Source organism: Canis aureus, chromosome 6 (genome assembly GCF_053574225.1).
Source record: "Canis aureus isolate CA01 chromosome 6, VMU_Caureus_v.1.0, whole genome shotgun sequence".
NCBI classification, from domain to species: domain Eukaryota; kingdom Metazoa; phylum Chordata; class Mammalia; order Carnivora; family Canidae; genus Canis; species Canis aureus.
This window is the reverse complement of record NC_135616.1, coordinates 33249912-33271986: the sequence shown is the minus strand read 5'-3', so window position 1 is coordinate 33271986 and position 22075 is coordinate 33249912. Positions and strand designations below refer to the sequence as shown.

At 35.1% G+C, this 22075-nt stretch overlaps 1 protein-coding gene across 8 annotated transcripts in view; it reads left to right on the top strand.

Moving 5' to 3' along the window:
* The window catches only part of RIT2 (Ras like without CAAX 2), a 476484-nt gene that overhangs the window by 225043 nt on the left and 229366 nt on the right, over positions 1-22075 (top strand). For all 8 annotated transcript variants that reach the window (XM_077900607.1, XM_077900609.1, XM_077900608.1 and 5 more), the window contains one exon: positions 1336-1409. In XM_077900607.1, the coding sequence (XP_077756733.1) occupies positions 1336-1409 (74 nt within the window). The remainder of the gene's footprint in view (positions 1-1335; positions 1410-22075) is intronic.

Sequence of the window (22075 nt, the reverse complement as noted above, 5' to 3'; positions counted from 1 at the left end):
CCAAACAACAAATAAAAAATTCTTAAGATTTTATTTATTCATAAGAGACGCACAGAGGCAGAGGGAGAAGCAGGCTGTCTGTGGGGAGCCCAATGTGGGACTCGATCCCAGGACCCCGGGATCATGCCCTGAGCCAAAGGCAGAGGCTCAACTGCTGAGCCATCCAGGTGTCCCCAAAAAAATAGCTGAAAATGGATCAATGACTTAAGGGCAAAGCTAAAATTATGAAAATCTTAGAAGAAAACATAGGGTTAAATATTCATAATCTTGAATTTTAGAATAGATCCTTAGGACACTAAAAACTTGAACAACAAAAATTATTTTCCATAAAATTTAACTCTCATGCATCAGATGCCATTATTAGTATAGTTAAAAGAAGGGGAGGGGGTGGGGGTGAATGGGTGACGGGCACTGAGGGGGGCACTTGACAGGATGAGCACTGGGTGTTATGTATGTTGGCGAATTGAACACCAATAAAAAATAAATTTATTTTTAAAAAAAGCCTACAGAATAGGAAAAAAAACATTTACAAATCCTGATAAGTGTTTAAAATCCAGAGTGTATAAACTTGTACAAGTTAACAAGTACACAAACATATAGTTTTTGGTATACAATTTACCTTCTTGGTTAAGTTTCTTCCTAAGTATTTGATTCCTTTTGATGCTATTATAGATGAAAACACCTTATTTTCCTTTTAGATTGTTTATCATCAGTGTATGAAACACAACTGACTTCTGTGTGTTTGATTTTTGTGTCCTGCAACTGCTTTTTTTTTTTAGAAGTTCCAAAAGCCCCCCCCCAACTCCCACGCAAGAAGAGCTTTCTTACTTATATGATCATGTTATCTATAAACAAAATTTTACTACTGCTCTTCCAATTTGGATGGTTTTTACTTATTTTTCTTGCTTCATTGCTCTGGCTAGGACTTTAGTACTATGTTAAATAAAGGTTAAAGCAGGCCTTCTTGTCTTGTTCTTGATCTTAGAGGAAAAGCCTTCAGTCTTTTATTGAATATGATGTTGGAATGCAAATTTGCAGTGCATGATGAAAAACAGATGAATTTGTTTCAAGATTTGTTCTGTAGGTAATAGGACCAAGGTACCTCAGATCATAATTCTCCTAATGAAGAAGAAATAAATCTGACTTCACTTTAAGCAGAAATTCTTTCTTATGTTTTCCTGGGTTATATCCTTCTCCCCTTGTGTACTTGACTAGAATATTGGGTTCTCTTACTTAATTAACCTATTTAGAAATTCTTTGTTATAAAATCTAAAAATGGATCATGCCTTTTCAGTTGAATATATCTCAATGTAAACTCCGTCTTGTGTTTTTCAGAAGATGCTTATAAGACCCAGGTTAGGATTGACAATGAGCCAGCTTACTTGGACATTTTGGACACTGCTGGTCAGGTAGGTAATTTTCTTAGATCTCTCTGATCTCTGAGACCAGTTTAGTCTTTAATCTCAAATACATTTACCACAAAGAAGAGTTCGACAATTCAAACAGGACAAGAGCAAATTTGCAATAGTGATGAGACATTAAATAAGAATTGGCAGGAAAATGTGACTCATTGCCAGCTAGAATATTTTAACATTCCTTTAATTTTTGAAATATGAAAATGAGTGTAGATGTAATATTGCCATCTAAGGTTATAAAATTAACAGAATAGCTTCCTTTGACTTAGATGTATGCAAAACTTGTCTTAGACCCTAATCTGGTGATAGTTTTTATTTAAAAATTTTAGTGACATAAAAAAAGGGAAGGTCTACTTAGCAAATATGCTCCTGAAACCAAGGCTAGAGATACTTAGGTGGAATGGGTGACATAACCAAGATGTAGCATAATCTAATACACGAATTTACAGATGTGTAGATAAGAACACGAAGAAAGATGATGAGGAGAGCATAGCTGATGTGATAGAAAAATATAGAACTAAAATACTCTGCGGCAATTATACGTAAAATGGGAAAAGAGTTAGAATCAAAACCTTGCTGTATTTGGGAGGAAGATGGAGATTTTATTTCATTTCCTACTTTAAATATAATCATTATATATAAACATATCAAATGCCAGACATAAAACACCTTTCCTTTGTAAACCTAAAACTCTTTATTATTTTTTTTAAAGAAAAGTCTTACAAATACAACTTAAAAATTAGAAGAGAAGTAAGGAAAAATAAATTTAAAAATTAATATAAAGTTGAAAAGAAAGAAGATAAAGGAAACATAATAAATATACCAGGAATTAAGATAAATGGAAATGGATATACTGTCTCTCCCAGAATAGTCAAGTAAATTTTTGGCATTATATTGAATAGAAGAACAAAATTAACTGTACTTCTTTTTTATTTATTTATTTATTTATTTATTTATTTATTTATTTATTGTTTCTTTATTCATTCAGAGAGAGCGAAGAGAGAGGCAGAGACACAGGCAGAGGGAGAAGCAGGCTCCATGCAGGAAGCCCAATGTGGGACTCGATCCTGGGTCTCCAGGATCACACCCTGGGCTGCAGGCGGTGCTAAACCGCTGTGCGACCAGGGCTGCCCTAACTGTACTTCTTTAGTTTAAAAGAGACATAAGAATACAGAAAGGTGCCAAATCAAAGAGTGATTAGGAAAAAAATTAGGCAAAAAGTAACCAAACCTAAACTGGGTATAACTGTATAAATATCAGACAAAATAGATTTTATTGCAAAAAGCATTATTAAAGTATAAAAATGTCATATTATAATAGAAAAAAATGAAAGATAAATTCTGGTATATAATATTCAAGACAAATGTATAAATCTTAAAAAGCATAAATCTGAAAGCCTATGTAGTGGGAAACTTTAATGTACCTCTGTCAGTAAGTGCTACATCAAAAAGTAGTGAAATTGTAGATTTAAGAACACATTTAACTTGAATGCTGCTGTCAGTATGTGAGTAGGTATTCTTTTCATGTAAGTTTTTATACTTTTGATTCTTAAATCTAATTGCAAAAAATGTGGTCTATTGCAGATTGATTATTTAATTTTACTTTGTGGCTTAGGATGTGATAATTTTTTGGAATATATTTAAGCTACTGGCTACCTCTCCTGCAGGAAGGGTAGAGATACAAAGTGGACTTCAACTATGTATGTAATGATTCATGTTTCATAAATTTCTGAGTAAATAAAGGAGAATGTTAATAGTTATAAATCTAGGTCATAGGTATACAGATCTTCATTATATTGTTTTCCTTTTGTACTTAAAGAATGTATATGTTTAAATGTTTATTTGACGTAACTATTTAAAAAATGTATTAAATGGTATATTGGTATAAGCCACTGAAAATACATGGTTTCTTTCTATACTTAAGAGATATATTAAGACTATTTGAAATCCATATATTAACAAACTCATTTGTTTCGAGGGACATTTGGATGATGGGCTTATGATGGTGGAAGAGGACTGAAGCCATTGGGTCTATTTAGAATGTAGAAATTATTTCAGTTACTTGAAAGAGTTGCATTATCCAAGAGGAAATATACTCCATTTCAGGGGAACTTTAAGCCTAATTGGAAGAAGATAGAGTAGGTTAAATTTCAATACAATAAGATATTTGTAGCAACTGAAATTCTCAAACCAAAATAGTTAACTAGAATTATACTTTGGAAGAAAGTGAAATCCTTTGTATTTCTAATAGTTATACAGTCTACAAGTATGTATGAGCACTTACCTGGTCACATTTGGTACTAATGTAATCATGGATAACTGGATGTTTCTCTTCCCCATTGGTGTAGGATTGGCCATGTCACTGCTGAGGTCAATGAAATGTAGGCAGATGACTCAACCTAATTCTGGTTTGAGTTCTTAAAAAGCACTAGGGTGCTCCTGCTAGGCACGAAGATGAGGCAGGTAACTCTTGGTCCCAGGAGAAGGAGGGAAACACATGGAACAGACGTAAACCCAAATTAAAGACTAGAGCAAAGCCCAGCCCACTCACAGCCTGAATCACATCTGCACAGATTGGCAAACTAGAAAAATCATGTACTCTAATTCAACATGAAGACTTAGCTTCAAGCCCCTAAATTTGAGTAGCTTTGTCACACAGCATTATCATGACAATAGCTGACTGCTGATGCAGCAGTATGCTTAGAGATCGAGAATATTACCTGTTTATAGATGAAATGCTAAGTGATAGAGAAATCTGCATACACTGACTCAAGAGCTTTCTAACTCTGAGATTCTTTGCTCTGCAATCAATGAAAAACTTGTAAATAATTTAAAAAAATCATTACATGTGTATACCTTTATTTTTGTGAGCTAGCTTCAGTTACAGTCAAACATAGTTAGGAATGCCTCAGGCTCAAAAGATGGTGGTGACTTATTGGCTTCCAAACTATTAACCTCTCACATATAAGAGATAATCTATACAGTTGAATTAATAAGACTTATGTCAAGGTAGGGGACAGCAGAGAACACCACTGAAACATATTTAATGATACCATTTTTTTTCTTTTGTATCTATTCCTATTCAACATTTGTCAAAATTTATTATCCTTACAACAAACCCAGGAAGTAGATGGAAAAATTATTGTTGCCACCAAGAATTTGAATAAAATGGTATACAAAGAAATTACGTCTTGGAGGCAATACTGGTAGTAGGGCCAACTTCCAAAGTGTTTGTGCTATGCACAAAGCCTTGCAGTGCTACAATGATCCCATGGAAGAATCGTTGGCCATCACCAAATGCCATGTTGGAAAGGACTTTAACCTTAACCATTCTTCCAATGTTTCAATTTTCTTCTCAATGCTCATGCCAAATCCTCATTAAGCCTATGTTTGACCACTTCAGTTGATTAGGTACTCTGCTTCTGGAAACAGACAAATAGAGCTTTTAGGAAACTTAATTATGTTTAAGGATTTTCTTACAATAAGATTAAATATTCCTTTTTATATCTACCTATTGGTCTCAGATCCTTTAAAAAAATTCTATTACTCATTTTAGAAATGGAAAATTTAAGCCTTACAGAGGTTAAATGATTTAACTAAAATAATAGCAAGCCATTGAGCCAGCTATTACTAGAGTCTATCTATACTACTATACAAGATTTTTCTTATTTCATTTCCAACCCCTTAGTATGTATGAAGTATTATCCTAGTTCAAGAAAATGCAGAAGAGGGGCATCTAGATGGCTCAGTTGGTTAAGCATCTGACTCAATTTTGGCTCAGATAATGATCTCAGGGTTGTGGCATCCAGCCCCACATCAGGCTCTGTGTTCAGAAAGGAGTCTGCTTGAGATTCTCTTTCTCCCTCTGCCCCTCTACCCACTTGCAAGTGCTCTCTTTCTAAAATGAATTAAATCTTTTAAAAGATGCAGAATAGAATAAATTTGGTCCTGTGTTCTTAAAATGCTTGAGATTTGGGGCAATGGGAGAATACCAAATTTGCAGCAAATTGTGATAAGTATAGCAGAAATGTAGAAATTTTGGCAGTGGGTTATCTAAGATGCCTAAATTATTTTTTGTTCTGGCCTAAATACAAAAAAAAAAAATAAATAAATAAAAAATAAAGGAAGAGAGGCTTAAAAATAATTTTTACATTTAAGTGAAACTAACAAAATAAGTTTAGTTATAGATGTATTGAATCTTACTCTTCCTTATTAGAAATAATATTAGTTGTCCTCCAAACACTTCAAATTATATTTTTTAGATGTGCTAATATATCCAGTCACTGAAACTTCCTAGACCTATCCATTCTACTAGTACCTGGCTACTGCCTGTATTAATGTATTCTGAAGTAATGGGAATTGTCACCATAATATTGTATTTGGTTTAGCCCCTAACCAACTCTGTAATCAGAGCAAGTCCTTTAGCCAACCTGGCACTAAGGGAGTCTAGAGATTTCTGCTGTCCTGATTTTAATACCCCTTCTTGTGTCCTTCTCCTCACTGCTGCTGATTCATAGGCAAGCCCAACAAACAAATGTTATTTTATGGGGAAAGAAGTTGAGAGGGGGTGTTTTGAATGAAAGTCTTTCATTAAAAAGCAAGAGTTCATAATAGTTTCTCATTGGCTAAGTTGCTGGAGTCGTCTATTTCTTATAGATTCAATGTATATATTTTATTGTTGAGGTTTCCAGTTGATAATTCTTTCCTGTTGAAACTTGTGTTGGGGTGTATATTGGGAGTTCTTTCTGTAACTGATATTGAGGGATATGGGTCTCCCTTCTAGCCCTTGATTCTACTTTAGTGAGGTTTCTCTTTAATTGTCACATTTCTCCCTTTAGATCAAGATCTTTCTCTAGAAGCATCACTGATGAAAAGTCAATTTTCTACCACATTAGTGGTTTTGTTCCTCAGTGCCAGGAAAGACTATTTCCTGTTTATCATGTTCTACATGACAAGGCAAATGCATAAGGAGTTGGAAACCACTTATGACTATGTTTGGGGGACTAGGGAGGTGATGATGGAAAACTCTCAGGTATTTTTCATTTATAGTCCATATTTATCAAGATCATAAACAGTGAAGATCATCTTATTGGGTAATCATTGTTAAAGTTTGACAGGCAACAAAATATAAGACTTAAAATAATTGTACAGAAGTAGTATAACAATCCCAAATTATCTGGTGGTTCTAAACTGAGACCATAGATCTGAAGGTAACTATAGTACTGTCAGACTGAGCAAGTAAAAGATGTTGAAAGTTCATTAAATTCACTTAGTTGGCTATTTTGATTACTATTGTCAAATTCTAGAGTTATTTCTGTCTTTCGAGAGAAAGAAATTCTGGTATATTTTTCTAAGAAATCTCTATGCCCTAAATGAATAGAGGCAGGGAACTAAGGACAAAGAAGTGTGTGTCTCTCAAAGGACCTGGATGATGGGAATAGGTTTAGAGACAAGAACCTGTTGAGATTTACTAGAGACCCTCACTATTTAAACTGTTTCAGTACTCTGAAGCAGGAGCTATTTTAAAACAGTGAGAATGTTGCTCTAGTGTCAATAAGGACAGAGATTCGTTCCTGGAAAGTGATTTTTTTGGAGCCAATTAAGAGAGGATTGGGAAGAGCCCCTGTAGTTCCTTAGAACCCCCTTTTTTGAGAATCAGGAGAATGTAAGATAGGCTGAAGGTGGCTGAAGCACTTAAAATGGTTAGCAGTCTTTTTTCCAACATCCTGGCCCCTGGCAATAATAGCAGAAGCCAGGAGGTTTGGGTTTTGTGTAGGGGCCTTCTTATACCAAAGTTGAAAATAAAGAATTTTAGAGGTCTCTTTTAGGTGACTAATATAGGGTTACAAGTATGCTGGTTTACCAAATTAACTAAATCTGGAGTGGATATAGTTTCCATTCCATCCTCGTCTATTTAACTAAGAGATTATGGTTCAGCTCATTAATAAAGTTAAAATTACTCAGGTAGATTCAACATCTAAAGGACAATTTGGGGTCGATTGAAATAGTAATAAGTAGGTTCATCAGGTGTTTATGTACAAGCCTGAATTTTGTTTCAATCAATAGGCTTAGGAAAGGCTACCGTAACTGTTTGGTGGAGATACCTACACAGCAAGTGTTCTAGCATTTTGCCAAAAGTTAGGGGTCAGTTTCTCTAAATCCCTTTCAAAATGTTTCTGTCAGGCTAGTTTCATCCAATGTTTGGCTAACTTAGATGTAAATCTAAGAAACCGGGTTGGTAGGCTTGAATAATTATGTCAAATTCTTCAGCAAGTGAATGAGAGGCTCCTGAGTCACTTCAGTCACTTTCACTTCAGGAAACTGCATGGCTCACAAGTCCCCTTTAGTCCAGGGAACAGAATAAATGGGTTTATTTGAATCATCTGACTTAACTTTAAAGGGGCTGGTTTTAATTAGTTGGAGAAGAAGGAGACAGAGGAGAGATGAGAAGGAAAGGGAAGTTTGGTGAGAGAATTAGAATAAGGAAACTAAAGTATAGTGGTGGTGGACCCAGTGCAGATGGGGAGGATGACATCATGGAAGGTGGGACCTCAGCATTAGGTGGCTGCCATGTGTCCTGAGACAAAGAAGATGGGAAAGGAAAAAGCCTCAGAAGGCTTTTTGTTCTTTATTTGTTTGCTTTCCTCAGTTAGTCTAGCCGTTGAATTTTGCACAGCGGCAATTTTAGACTCCTGATGGTGTTTGGGAGTTTCAAAATACCAATCAAAATAGACATACCATTCACTGATAATTTAGAACCATGCTGTCCAACTCGTTTTGAGAAGAGTTTGAGAAGATGAAAAACTCCCCATAATGGTCATTGATGTTCTAATTTACTTTTGGTTGGGTTGATCCATTTAGTTAGAAATGCATATCGGGGGCCCCCTGGGTGGCTCAGTCAGTTAAGTGTCTGACTCTTAGTTTTAGTTGAGAGCATGATCTCATGGTCATGATTGTAGGATTGAGCCTGGCATTGGGCTCTGTGTTACCGAGAGTGTGCTTGAAATTCTCTCCTTCTCCCTCCAGCTTTCCCCTCTCATGCACTCTCCTCTTTTTCTCTCTCTCAAGTAAATAAATCTTTTTAAAAAATGCATATGAGGAGGAGACAGCAATATTTTAAACAAAAGTCTGGCCAGAGTCCCAGAATGGGGGCGTGGGGCACCTTCAAAGCATTTGGATGGTTGGATCCCATTTCTTAGAGGTTTTTCTCTAGAGGAAAAAAAAAAAAGTCCTAAACAGCACAGTTTCAATAAGAATAGTCCAGTCCCACAGGACTGGAGTCTGACAGGAGTCAGACCAAAGGCAAAAGGAGTATTCTCAAAAAGGTAAGTAAATCCTTAAAACAGATGGTGAGTAAAGCCTGGAGAGCTCAAAATGCACAGAGTAGAGCTCAAAATCAGGAGAAAACTTCACTTCAAACTACAGGGTTAGCAAGAGACCAAGTGAACTCAATTGGCTCTGTGGGTCCTAGAACCTGTTGCCTAACTAGCTTCAATTATTAGAGGTCATCTCTGGAACCCACCTCTGATCATTAAATAATGTTATCCTTAAAAAATTTATTTTACCATCGGAAATGAATTTATTCAGAAATAATAGAGAATTGCAAGACAGGACATGCAAGTTATGGCAAAATCGTAGAGAAGTCTAACAAAGGAGAGGAATGTTATTTTTATGGAGAAGGATGAAGCTGAGAGGACTGTTTTAAATGCAAGTTAATTGGAGGAAAACAAGAGTTCAGGATGATAGTTCATCATTCGCTGAGTTGCAAAGGTAATTGATTTCTTGTAGAAAATTTTGATGTACGTCTTCCCTGGTTGAGGCCTTGATGATTCTTCTGTTGGGATCTAGAATTGACAATTTTTCCTGTAATTGACCCTGGTGATAGGGTTCTCCCTTCCAGCTTCCTGACTGTATTTAAGTGGGATTTCCCTTTAGTAAATTTTATATAAACTATTTTAACTCTAGAAATAAGGCTTTGTCATAAGGGCTTGCCATAAGAGTCAAATATATGAAGAAAAAGCAAAAGAAAAATTTTAAAATACATTTTGAAAATATAGGCAGAGATTAAAGTACAAACTGAGAGATGCCTGGGAAAAGCAAACCTCTGTGTAAATAAGACCATAAACCACAAACAAAATAGGACTTGTAATAGCCAAACCAAATGTCAAAAAAAAAAAAAAAAATCCATGGAATAAATTTCCTGTATTCCTTGAGAATTTTCTCATGATGAGGGAAATTCTCCATTCTCAGTCTCTATTTCTTGTTGGAGGCAGATATAATCCATGCTGGTTGCTTTTTTTCCTTACAGTACTTTTAGAAGCACATTTTCAGAAGTGGGTTTCTGGAAGTAAATATTTTTATACTTGGAAAAGGACTGACAACCTATAATTTAGGAGCAAGAGAAAATTATTTTAAAACAAAATGAAATGTAATATTTTAGAAGCATGTAAATCTGGGACCATTTGATTTAAATGCAGGCATTTCTGTAGCTAGGTACAGTGATATTCATAAATACTACTATCAAAAATTATAAATTATATTGGATTTTCTAAAGACAAAGTATGATATAAAAAAACTTACAAGATGACCATTTTTAAAAGTTCTAAATACAAATTTCTATTGACATAAGGAGAAAATAATTAGACCAAGAATTGTATAAAAATCTTTGAGATACAGAAGCCCATTACAATGTCCTCAGTAATTCAGTATATGTGAAATGCAATGATGAGATTGTGCCTATATATATCTATACACATATCTCATTCTCAACATGATTAATTGGGCATCCATAGGTTTACAACACCGGATTAATCATTTTATAAGGACAAAAGAAACAAAATCATTATAGTCCCTGGCCTTAAAGAGCTTGAATTTTTATTTTTGCACATATTTAAGAAAGAATCTAGACTCAGAACTGAGGACAGACATGTCGAATTTCATTTCTGTGTCTTTAATCATATCACCTCTTTAGCTTTCTCTTATATGGAGTGAGTATTCCTTATTAAACCATGTTTTAAGCATCTAATTACTCACCAAAGTGATATGTGGAACAGTAAGATTTATATTTATCATTTATATTTTTAGCTGAAACTTGGCAATTTCAAATCCAAAACTGCCAAATTAAAAAAAAAATTGATATATAGTCTAAATGTACTAAGTAAAATGACTACCAAGACTCTGAAGTATACTTTCGATAAAAATAGCTGAAAAACAGACTGTCATTCAATGACCTCATCATTCAAAGCATTTCCTTTCATATTCCCCTTTTGTGGTGGACCATGCACAGCTTTGCAGCCTATAATTACTGCTGGGCTCCTGTGTAAACAGAACTTCTGCAATAGTCCTTAGTAGAATCTCTAGTCCATTCCTAAATGTCTTTTCTTAATACTTATGTAAATGGATCTAATTGTGAACGTTTGAAATTAGAAGGGGGTTTAGAGATCAAATGTCTTAGATTCTGTTGTTTACAGATGCTAGAGCTCAGAAGAGGTAATTGGCTTATCCAAGGTTATGTGGCTTTTAAATAGCACCATTTGAGTGAAAGTCATACTATGCCCAGGAGTCATTACTGAAACTCTGCAGTGGTGTGGCTACATTGCCTCCTCTAAACACCATTTCTGTGGACAATATTGAACTGTTCACGACTGGTACTGCTTGCTATTAGTGTATCACTTTTTTTGACAGTACTAATGATATTTTGATTAAAAGAATCTTAGTTGAAAACCCCCAGTACAAGAAGCTGACAAGAACAATGAATCAAAAACTAAACCTGGTAAAACCCAGGAAGAATCTAAGGAAAAAGAATACCATCAGTATAAGAGTTTGTTTGCCACCATCTTTTATCCCCTTTATGTATTTTATAACATTTTGCACAGAGTTTATCTTCCCTAATCCTAAATCTCAAGGGTGTGTGTTTGCAGTTCTTTTCCTTGAGTTACATTCAGTATATTGGTCCATTAGGAAAGGATTTAGGTGATATAAATTAAAAATAATATTGCATACATTTGATATCTCTACAAATGATCAAAGTAGCAAGAATAATAGGGTTAGCCCATACCACTTGTAGAACTCCTATACATCTCTATCCTTAAGGAGTAACCCAGTTAAGAATAAGTAGTCCAAAAAATATGAATGAAATATTTGGGCATATGACCTATATATTTCCCATATCCAGCATAAGGGGGATATGTAGAATTAGACAAATATTGTCTCTAAATCACTCTTTGCATTCTTAAAATAGCTTAAATTAAATGTTTTCTAAAAATATTTGTGCTCTATCATTATGTTCTCAAAACTGTTGCATTCATTCAACGGTGAATTATTACATGCCAAATACTGCTCATGCTCTCTCACCAGCTCTAGTAGCTATGATAGATTGGAACAAGTTTTAAAAATGTTTCCTAAAAAAAATAAATAAATAATAAAATAAAATAAAAAATGTTTCCTGCCTTTAAGAAACTTGCAATTTAGTAGTAGAGGCAAGAGATACCTGAATAATTAAGAGAATATGTCACTAATTCATCATAAAAGTACTTCTCAAGTTAAAGAATGAAAATCCACTGTTTTTGCTCAGGCAAAATGATAAGCAGATAAAGATAACATGCAAGGGCTTCTCCCAATAAATTGTTAGTTTTTGAGAAGTATATTTATATGCATAACTTCTAACACCTGAGTATGTTAAAAACAAGTGGGTAATAATGCCCTGTCCTCATACACCTTTCAGGAGTAGATAATTTTGATAAAACCAAAGGTATTATAAAGACTTTCCCCTTGATTTGGTTTCTCTTTTCTTCAGGAATATAGCAAAATTATGATAAGCTTCTCTCTCTCTCTCTCTCTCTCTCTTTTGGTGGAGTGGGGGATAGAGTGATTCTGGTATGTTTGGAGCATCATGTAAAATCAGGAAAGCCACAAAGGGACAGGAATCAGAGGAAAGTTGTTGAAAACCAACCTCTGTGCTTTGGAGCCAAAACACAACATGAAGACAGTTTGGGATAAAGAGGAAGAATAATAGCTGTATTGCTTTGCAGGGCAAAGGAGGCTCCAGCAGGCCATGGCCTTCAAAAACTACAAGCCCATCAGGAGGAAAGGGCTGGGGAGTTTTATGGGGAAATACAAGATCTATCCAGTTTTGACAGGAATTGTCTGTGCTGCCAGCCTAGTTAGTTGTTTTCAGAGTGGTACCAGGTTCCTGAAACAAAAGGCTGAGGAAGGGAGGTTTGTGGACAAAAAAAGTTAACTTTAGAATGGAGCTTCACTGAAGCATTAGTGCAGCCATTTTGATTTTTGTTTTCTTATGCTTTTAAGCAGTTTCAAAAGAAAATAGAAAACTGGGTTATTGGGACACCTGGGTGGCTCAGCAGTTGAGCATCTGCCTTTGGCTTAGGGTGTGATTCCCAGAGCCCTGGGATCAAGTCCCATATTGGGCTCCCTGCAGGGAGCCTGCTTCTCCCTCTGCCTATGTCTCTGCCTCTCTCTTTGTCTCATGAATAAATTAAAACAAAAACAAAAACAAAACAAAAACAAAAAAAACAACTGGGTTCTTGAAAATCAAGGCCTAACAGAAGTAACCTTGATTCCTTGGAGATCATATTTCTATACTTTATGGCCCAGGTTGGCATGTTGGGAACATATAATAAGGGGAAGAAAACTTATCCAGAAATAAGGATATGAATTTGGTTGGTATGATTATGGATCCTACATATGGTAAATAGAATACTATAGAAAATCATTTGGGAAATGCCAGTAGCCCTTATATACTTCATAGTTAATATATCAAAATTGTGCCAGTCTCCTCTGGAAGATTAAAAAATTCTTAAAAAAAAAATTCTTTAAGTGAGGGACTATGTCTTCTGTCACTGTCTAGCGTCTCATTAGTTTTTTTTTGTTTGTTTTGAAATCAAGTAGGGAAGAAAAGAATCTAGCTTTTTTGTTTTTTGATTCAGGACTCCTGGTGAACTTGTTTTTGTTAAACCTATTCTTATGCCTAAGAATCTTTAAAAGCTCTGGAAAATAAGTGTGCTGCATTTCATATGAAATTCAGAAACAGATGGAGTTTGGGAAACCAAACTTCTCCATTAGAAATCAATTTGGCAAATAGGCAGCAGAGCTGCTGTCATTCAAGTAACTTGAGTTATTCTTAGGACCAACTACTGGTAAATAGCATGCTGATTTTGGCTTCTGTGAGCAACTGGAGACAAACTGTGACCAAAAGATTTAGAAAATATATTGCCCCAGGGCCATTAAGTGCCTTCAAAGTAAGAAACTTCTAATCAATGGAATTTGATGAAGAGCCACTTAATAATAAAATTATCCTGAAGACTAAGTTTATCCGTATTCCAAACATCCTCTAAATTCTGAATTCTTTTTAATACAAATGAAAATGATAATGAGCACCTCATTTAGTGATTACTCAAAGTTATAGGGGGTCTCTGTTAGGCTGGCAGTTTGAAACTAAATGATGAGTCTACCCACTAAGTATCTTTAATATCACTAAGAAATCAAGAGACATGTTTTCCCTGCCAGGCTCCTAAACCAAAAATTTTGCACCCTGCTTTCATCTTTGAAGCAAAGCTTTCAACTCCCAAAGGTTCTTCAGATAAATACACTTTCATACCTAAACATAATACTTCTGTGAGTTGCTCTGACAGTTATCTAGGTTCTTGCAGCTTATTATCCAAAAGTGCTGTTCTCTCATCCTGAATCAATTCAAGTTTCAAATGAAAGCTAAAATATCTAATGGAAATTCAAAATGCATTTTATCAGTAATATTTTTAATGGCTCATAAGCTGAGTCCCTCAAAGGCTAGAAATAGTTTTAAAACCATTTTAAATAGGTTCCCTTTCCCACTTTTTTTTTCCAACTATAATACAGGAAAGCCCCATTACGATAAAATGCTATTACATTTCTTTGCAAATGTTGAACTTTGATTTCAAAACCAAGTTGCTGTTCTGGGAAAGCCAAAACGCTTCCTTGTAGAATGACTATTTTATTTGGGGCAGGTTTCATGTATAAATGTGGTATAAGTCTACCTTTATAGCTCCTATCCATTCTTACTCCTGAACTTTTCTCTCCTTTAGTCTTGCACCTTAAAAAAAAAAAAAAGAGGGGGGGAGAGGGAGAGAAAACACTGAATTATAGAGCAATAAAAAATAGACATAAGTGAGACATTCATTTTTATTTAAACTAATGAACTAAATTCAGTTGAACATCTCATTAAACTGTAGAAAGTCAAAGGAACCAATACATTTACAGGAAGTCTGGTGCCAGTGCTATGTGAAAAGAATGTCTTCTCTCTCTTCTGAGAGAATACTGTATTAGGGTTTTCCAAAGAAACAGAACCAATAAAATATCAATATTGATATGGATAAGAGGAGATTTATTACAATAATTGGTTCACACAGTTATGGAGGCTAAGAAATCCCACAATATACTGTCTGCAGGCTGGAGAATCAAGAAAGTCTATGGTATAAGTTCAAAATCCTCAAAGTCTGAGAACTGGGGTCCTTCTAATGGTATAAATTCCAATAGGAGTCCAAAAGCCCAAGAACCACTATCTCTAAGGTCTGAGAGCAGAAGATGGATGTCTCAGCTCAAGCAGAGTGAATTTATTCTTTCTCCACATTTTTGTTCTATTTAGACCATCAACAGGTTGGATGATGCCAACCCCATTGGGGAATGCCATCTGCTTTACTCAGTTCAGCAATTCAATGCTAATCTTTCTAGAAACACCCTTAAAGATAGACCCAGAGCTAGTTTTACCAGGTATCTGGTCATCACTTAGCCCCATCAAGTTGACACCTAAAATTAATCATTATGAATACCAATTGGGGAAGCTCTTCTAATACTTGGCATCAAACTATCAGATGACTTCATTCTAGTAGTTGTGGTGGTTAAGAATTTATTGCTGCTTTCACTTAGTAGCTCTGGTGAGACCATTGGAAATGTAATCTAAATAGTGATACAGGTGGTGGCTCCAGGGAAAGGCTTATAAAACTTGAGATCAAATCACTCATGCAGTCAAATATCTTCACGATAGATATGATGATGCCACAACTGTTCTCTTGACTTGGTCATAGGTCCATGTCTGCTCTGATGTTGATCTTGTACTGGATTACAAATGTGTGGTTACAACTGAGAAACAGCAGGGAAACGTGTGTGTGTGTGTGGGTAATTAAAGTGAGCTTGCTTGAGTCTTGAATAGCTTTAGCTAGGTTTTGATGAGAACTCTCAGTACATGGGTAATCATTTTAGGGATTCAGAATTCCAGTGTTGAACCTGTATTTATATGTCCAGCAACAAATTGTGTAGGCATTTCCAAAACTCCACTTCTACAATCAGCGGTAACAACTTTAATAATACTTCTAACTGGACATTTATCCATCTTTGAGGGAAGAAAGACCATGAAGATTGGGGTCACTTCAGAAAAAAAACTGAAATTCTTGAATTGCTTTTATAGTAGAGAATTGGAGTAAATGCTAGGTGGGTACAACTATAACATTTGCTTTTTCATTTTTATGTATAAATCTTATAAACCAGAATCACTTTTAAAATAATCCCCAAAGCTATATTAGCTGTGCAGCCAACCCATGAATAACATAGTTTTGAAATACAGCACTACATCTGGAATCCTACAAATCAGACTCTCTAAGATGCACTGAGAAACTTCAGAAGCATAAGTAATAAACAAAAAACCCTAACAAGTATTTTAAGTGTTGAATCACCTTTCTTCTAAAGTTTTTTTAAATTACAAATATGTAAATATATTTGAGAAGCATGTTCAATAACACAAAGATCTTTCTTTTTTTTAAATTTTTATTTATTTATGATAGTCACAGAGAGAGAGAGAGAGGCAGAGACATAGGCAGAGGGAGAAGCAGGCTCCATGCACCGGGAGCCCGACGTGGGATTCGATCCCGAGTCTCCAGGATTGCGCCCTGGGCCAAAGGCAGGCGCTAAACTGCTGCGCCACCCAGGGATCCCCCCACAAAGATCTTTCTATACTCAGGGCATGATGAGCAATGCATTGTCTGGAAAAAAAGACAGTCAACATATTTCCTAATAATAGTAAACTATATATAATCTTGAATATGTGCTGGCTTATGCCATGGTTTAAGATCTGTTAAGAAAGTTAAGTTGAGCTATACCTTCATAGCTTATTAATATCATAGAGCTTGTATTAACCATTAGCTTGGACTCTTGATCATTTATGAAAACGACTGCATACGTTGGCAATAACTCAAAGAATTTGCCCCAAATCTTCTCAATTTCTAAGGATTTTTGCCGATGTAAGTTTGTTCATGATGTTGGGTAAGACAGATTTCTGTGACAATTCTTAAATTTTCTGTAGGTGATCCTCAGAATAGTGAACCCTTATGAAGAACTTGTGTGTGTTTTTTTTTTTTTTTTAGAAATTTCCACAAAAGAGCAAAGCTTTAACAGGGTTTGGGACATTCCAATTAATCTATAGAAATGAACTTGCTAATCATTTGTTGATACCATTTATTTTTTAAAAATATTTTTGCTCTCATTTTCTCATTGGTAATGTGCATAGTCTCATTTGCATTTTCTTGGAAATTGACTGCTAAATTTATGTTAGTGAAGAGGTACCTGCTGATTGCTTCAGGGGGTCCACATGCATAGACATCATCTCAGAATTTTTTTAGAAATCCATGTAGGCATAAGATAAATGACTCAGTTATTTTTCCAAAAGTTATAACGTCTTCACTAGGCTATTGATTCCCTTTGGAACAAGTAAACCTCTAAGCAGTGGTTCATAGTAAAAGTAAATTATAAACTTTTATTAGTGCAACAATTTCATCCCATGATTTAATCTTAAACTGACAGCTGTGGCCTAATCTGACAGATGACTCATCTTTATAGCCTATTAGGAAAATAGCAACATTCTGGTCTGGGCCTTCAATTCTGTTTGCTTCAAAATAGAATAAACTGCCTCTTAACATGTAAATCCCAGAGAAAGTTGACTGAGGTATGAAAATTTTCAATAAGTCACAAAGCTGTCATCTTAACAGTGTCTACTGAGGATCTACAGTGAAAGCTCTTCAATTATAGAGTTTAAGGGTAATGATGTAATTAATACTTGTCATATTCTCATTTTATATACATATTAGATATGAAAAAGATACATATCTTAGAATATGACACACATATATATTTTAATCCTTGACCAGAAATGACATGTTACCTTAACTTTTAAAGTTGCTATAAAAAGTATTTTATTGGTTGTTTTAAAATGACTGTCTGAATATTAACAAATTTACTGCAGTTTATAATTCCAGCATTTAAACAGTGAAACAATAAGACCCTGAATTATCTTGTAAATAATACGAATAATGGATTTAGTCAGAAAATGTTGATTAGGAGACTATATTGTTAGCATATGCAACTGAACTGAGGAAGTGAATGAGCAAAGCAGAGATGAGCTCTTCTCTCATGGAGCCAAGTTCCATGTAGAAGACAGATGAAAAGCTGTAAACTTAAAGGAACAGCAACGATGCAGAGAAAACCTGGCCTAATGTGGAGGATTGAGTGAAGGCTTTAAGTTGAGATAGGAGTTTGAGTTCATGAAGCAGATAGAAACAGAAATAACAAAAACAATTCCAGGTTTAGAAATTGGCTTGTGGAGGTATCTGTAGCAGGGGAGATCATGATAGGTTTGCAAACTGAGAGGTTCCAGTACTTTGCCAGCAGGTCACATGTGAGAGGACACGTGAGACAAGCTGGGGCTAGTGAGGTCAGGTTGATCATGCCAAGGGAAGTTAATCCTTCAGAATTTTACTTCAAGAATACTGGTATTTGATGAAAAGTAACAAAATCAGGGTTGTATTTTTTTTTAAGCCAGTCAAATTTAGAAGTTGTAATCAGGATTGTGCATATTTTTTTTTTCTATTTCACCCATCCCCCTCACCCACCAGTTTATTTTCTGTATTTTGGTCTGTCCATTTTTTTAAAAAAACTTTGTTCTTTTGAGTGAAACCATATGGTATTTGTCTTTCTCTGACTGAGTTATTTCTCTTAGCCCTACAGTTACACCCTTGTGTCTATCCATGCTGTTGCAAATGGTAGGATTTCATTATTTTTTATGGCTGGGTAATATTCCACCATGTGGAGAGAGAGGGTGTGTGTGTGTGTGTGATCATTTTTATCCATTCATGTATTGATGGATGTTTGGGTTTCTTCCATATCTGGGCCACTGTAAACAATGCTACAAAAAACATATGGGTGCATGTATCTTTCCAAACTAGTATTTTTTTTTTTTTAAGATTTTATTTATTTATTCATGAAAGACAGAGAGAGAGAGAGAGGCAGGAAGAGACACAGGCAGAGGGAGAAGCAGGCTCCATGCAGGGAGCCTGACATGGGACTCGATCCCAGGTCTTCAGGATTAGGCCCTAGGCCGAAGGCGGCACTAAACCGCTGAGCCACCTGGGCTGCTCCACCAAATTAATATTTTTTTATGCTTTGGGTAAATATCCAGTGGTGAAATTACTGAATCATACATTTTATTTTTAATTTTCAGAAGAGCCTCCATACTGTTGTCCACAATGGCTGTACCGATTCGCATTCTCATCACAGTGCATGTGGGTTACTTTTCCTCTACATCCCTGCCAACACTGATTTCTTGTGTTTTTGGTTTTAGCCATTATAACAGGTATAAAGTGATATCTCAATGTGGTTTTAATTTGCATTTCCCTGATGATTAGTGATGTTGAAAAGATTTCCATGTGTCTGTTGGCCATCTGTATGTCTCCTTTGGAAAAATGTCTGTTTGAACCTCTGTCCACTTTTTAATTGAATTATTATTTTTGTATTGCTTAAGTTCTTTATATATTTTGGATATTAACCTCTTATTGGATATATTGTTTACAAATATCTTTCAGTAGGTTACATTTTTTTTTTGTTCTTGTTGGTTTCCTTCATTGTACAAAAGCTTTGTGCTTTTGTAGTATAGTCCTAATATTTTATTTTTGCTTTTGTTTCCCTTGCCTGGGGAGACCTATCTAGAAAAATGTTTCTATGGCCAATGTCCAAAAAAATTCCCTATGTTTTCTTATAGGAGCTTATGGTTTCAGGTCTCATATTTAATTCTTTCATCCACTTTGAGTTGTTTTTGTGTGTGTACTATAAGAATGTGGTCTAGTTTCATTCTTTTGCATGTAGCTGTCCAGTTTTCCCAGCACCATTTGTTGAAGAGACTGTCTTTTCCCCATTGTATATCCTTGCCTCCTTTATCATTGATTTCTGGACTCTATGCTGTTCCATTGTTCTTTGTGTCTATTTTTGTTCCAGTGCTATCCAGTTTTGATTACTACAGCTTTGTAATATATTTTAAAATCTGAGATTGTAATACCTCCTGCTTTGTTCTTTTTCAAGATTCCTTTGGCTATTCAGGATCTTTTTTGTTTCATGCATATTTTAGGATTATTCTAGGTTTGTAAAAAATGTTGGTATTTTGATAGGAATTGTATCAGGATTGTATTTAAATGTTCACTTTGGTATGGTGTAGAGAAAGAACTGTAAGGAGATAGAGTAAATGTAGAAAAACATTAAGAGGCCTTTATAGAACTCAAGGCAAAGCATTATAGTCTGACCAGCTGGATGGAAGAAGTGGCAAATTCCAGAATCATTTTAGATGTGGAAATAAAATGTAGAAATAAGATTCAGGGAAATGTTTGAGTTAAAAAAAAACTGACAATATCATGACACTCTAGTCATGGTCTGACAATATTTTTCATGTTCAAATTATATATTCTGCAAAATGATCTTATTATAAAAACACTTCTCCCATAATTTTGATGACAAGTACTCCTAATTTATTTAGGTACTCTGAGCATGGGGTGTGTTATTCTATTAACTCCTGCTTGCTGATACTACTATACTGATCAGAAATTGTACTTATTCCAGCAGCCTAAACCATCTAACAGGTCATTTCTTGTCTCTGAATGAATATTTAGGCATTGGAATGCTAATACCTTGGTCAATAAGTTTCTATATATTCTGCAACATAACAGATCTGGACTTTATCCCCTATGTAGAATGACAGATGAAAATTGCTAAGATGCCGTTGCAAAATTAGATTTAAAAACAGAAATGTAGATCCAAGTTTATAAAACTGCAAAAATCTCCAAATTGCTACTCTTGAAATAAAGCCTTGATTAAAAAAACCTCATTTTTATAAACCATTTTTTGTCTTGTAAAAATGGGCAGTCCTGTGGCTCCCAAAGTCTGTGAAAAAATCTCACCCTGTTATTGCTACCTGTTATAACAGCAGTTCTTAACCAGAGTTCTCTTTAATTCACCCACTAGGTTAACCAGTGTTCCTTACTTCCTCTCTAAATTATATTATCAATCCTGGCAAATTATTCTCCACTTAAGCTCTTTCCAGTAGGCTTATCAAGATTTGGGGATGTTGCCTTCTCAACCAGTTTATCCCAGTTGTACATAATTTTGTAATGATATAATTTAAGTAAGTTAAATGTACTGATAAAAGAGTGATAGAACAGACAGCATTTAATAATCAAAGTTAAGTGTTTCAAAATGGCATGTTAACAGTCAATCTCAGCTCTCCAGCCTCTCAAATGGTCACTGAAACAGGGATAGGCAAGATGATTTTAAAATGTGGCATTAAAAAATCTATGATTCTAAACTCTGAATCATAAGTGTCTTAAATTTTTGCTCCACTTTAAAGATATCAAAACTTGAAAGCATGAACGATGCATTATGGATGTTTTGTGCAAAAATATAACTCCATTTGGCAGACTTATTTTAAAAAAGGGGTGTGTTGGCTCACCATCAAAGATGGATGAATACACACTTGTGTGTTTAAAATGAATATAAAATGTTTATCATCTAAAATTACTATACTTTTTAACTGATACCATTTAGAGGGGAGACTTTACTGTCCCTAAGAGTCCCTGGCCATAGGACAGCCAGACACCAAAAGCTGTCTGCCCAAATCATTGTATATGATTGTAAATATTGTCCTGTAAATATTGTCCTCTAGATCTTTACTTTCTTGGGTCAGAATATGGCTTCTCTGATTCACAACAGTTGGCCTCCTGCCAAATGTCTACATAGCTTGCTCTCATTTCCTCTCTTAGCTGCCTTCTCTGACACCTGGATTCCATGGCAATTTGTGATCCATATTTGGATCAAAAGTTTTACCTCTGCCACAGACTGCCTGTTCTAAGTAGAGAGAAATTAAGTACACCAAAGCTTTTTGGCTATTTTTTCTCTACTAGATACCAAGAGAATAATAATGAAGATAGCACCAGGTGCAAGGAAATGCTCATCCAAGAGCCTGCTGCCTGTTCATGGTACAGCTCCTTGGAATAATTAAAACAGGCAATTTGACTACAGATGCATTTCTCTTGTTAATCATTAGGTCATTAGCCTTAATAAGATCAATCTGTGATTAGATTCACCGTATCTCAAACCAGTGAAATGGGGCAGAGAAGAAATCCAATTTCAGTACATTTCATTTATCTCTAACCTTCGTCTTGTGCCACAAAGCCTGAAAAGTCTGTGGAGGTTATAGACGCACTATTTTGATACCTAACTGATCAAAGATTTAGTAGAAAGATCACAAAAGGGGGTCACATAGAGGAATAAAAATGATCTTCTATTTCTGGGTCCCCGAGT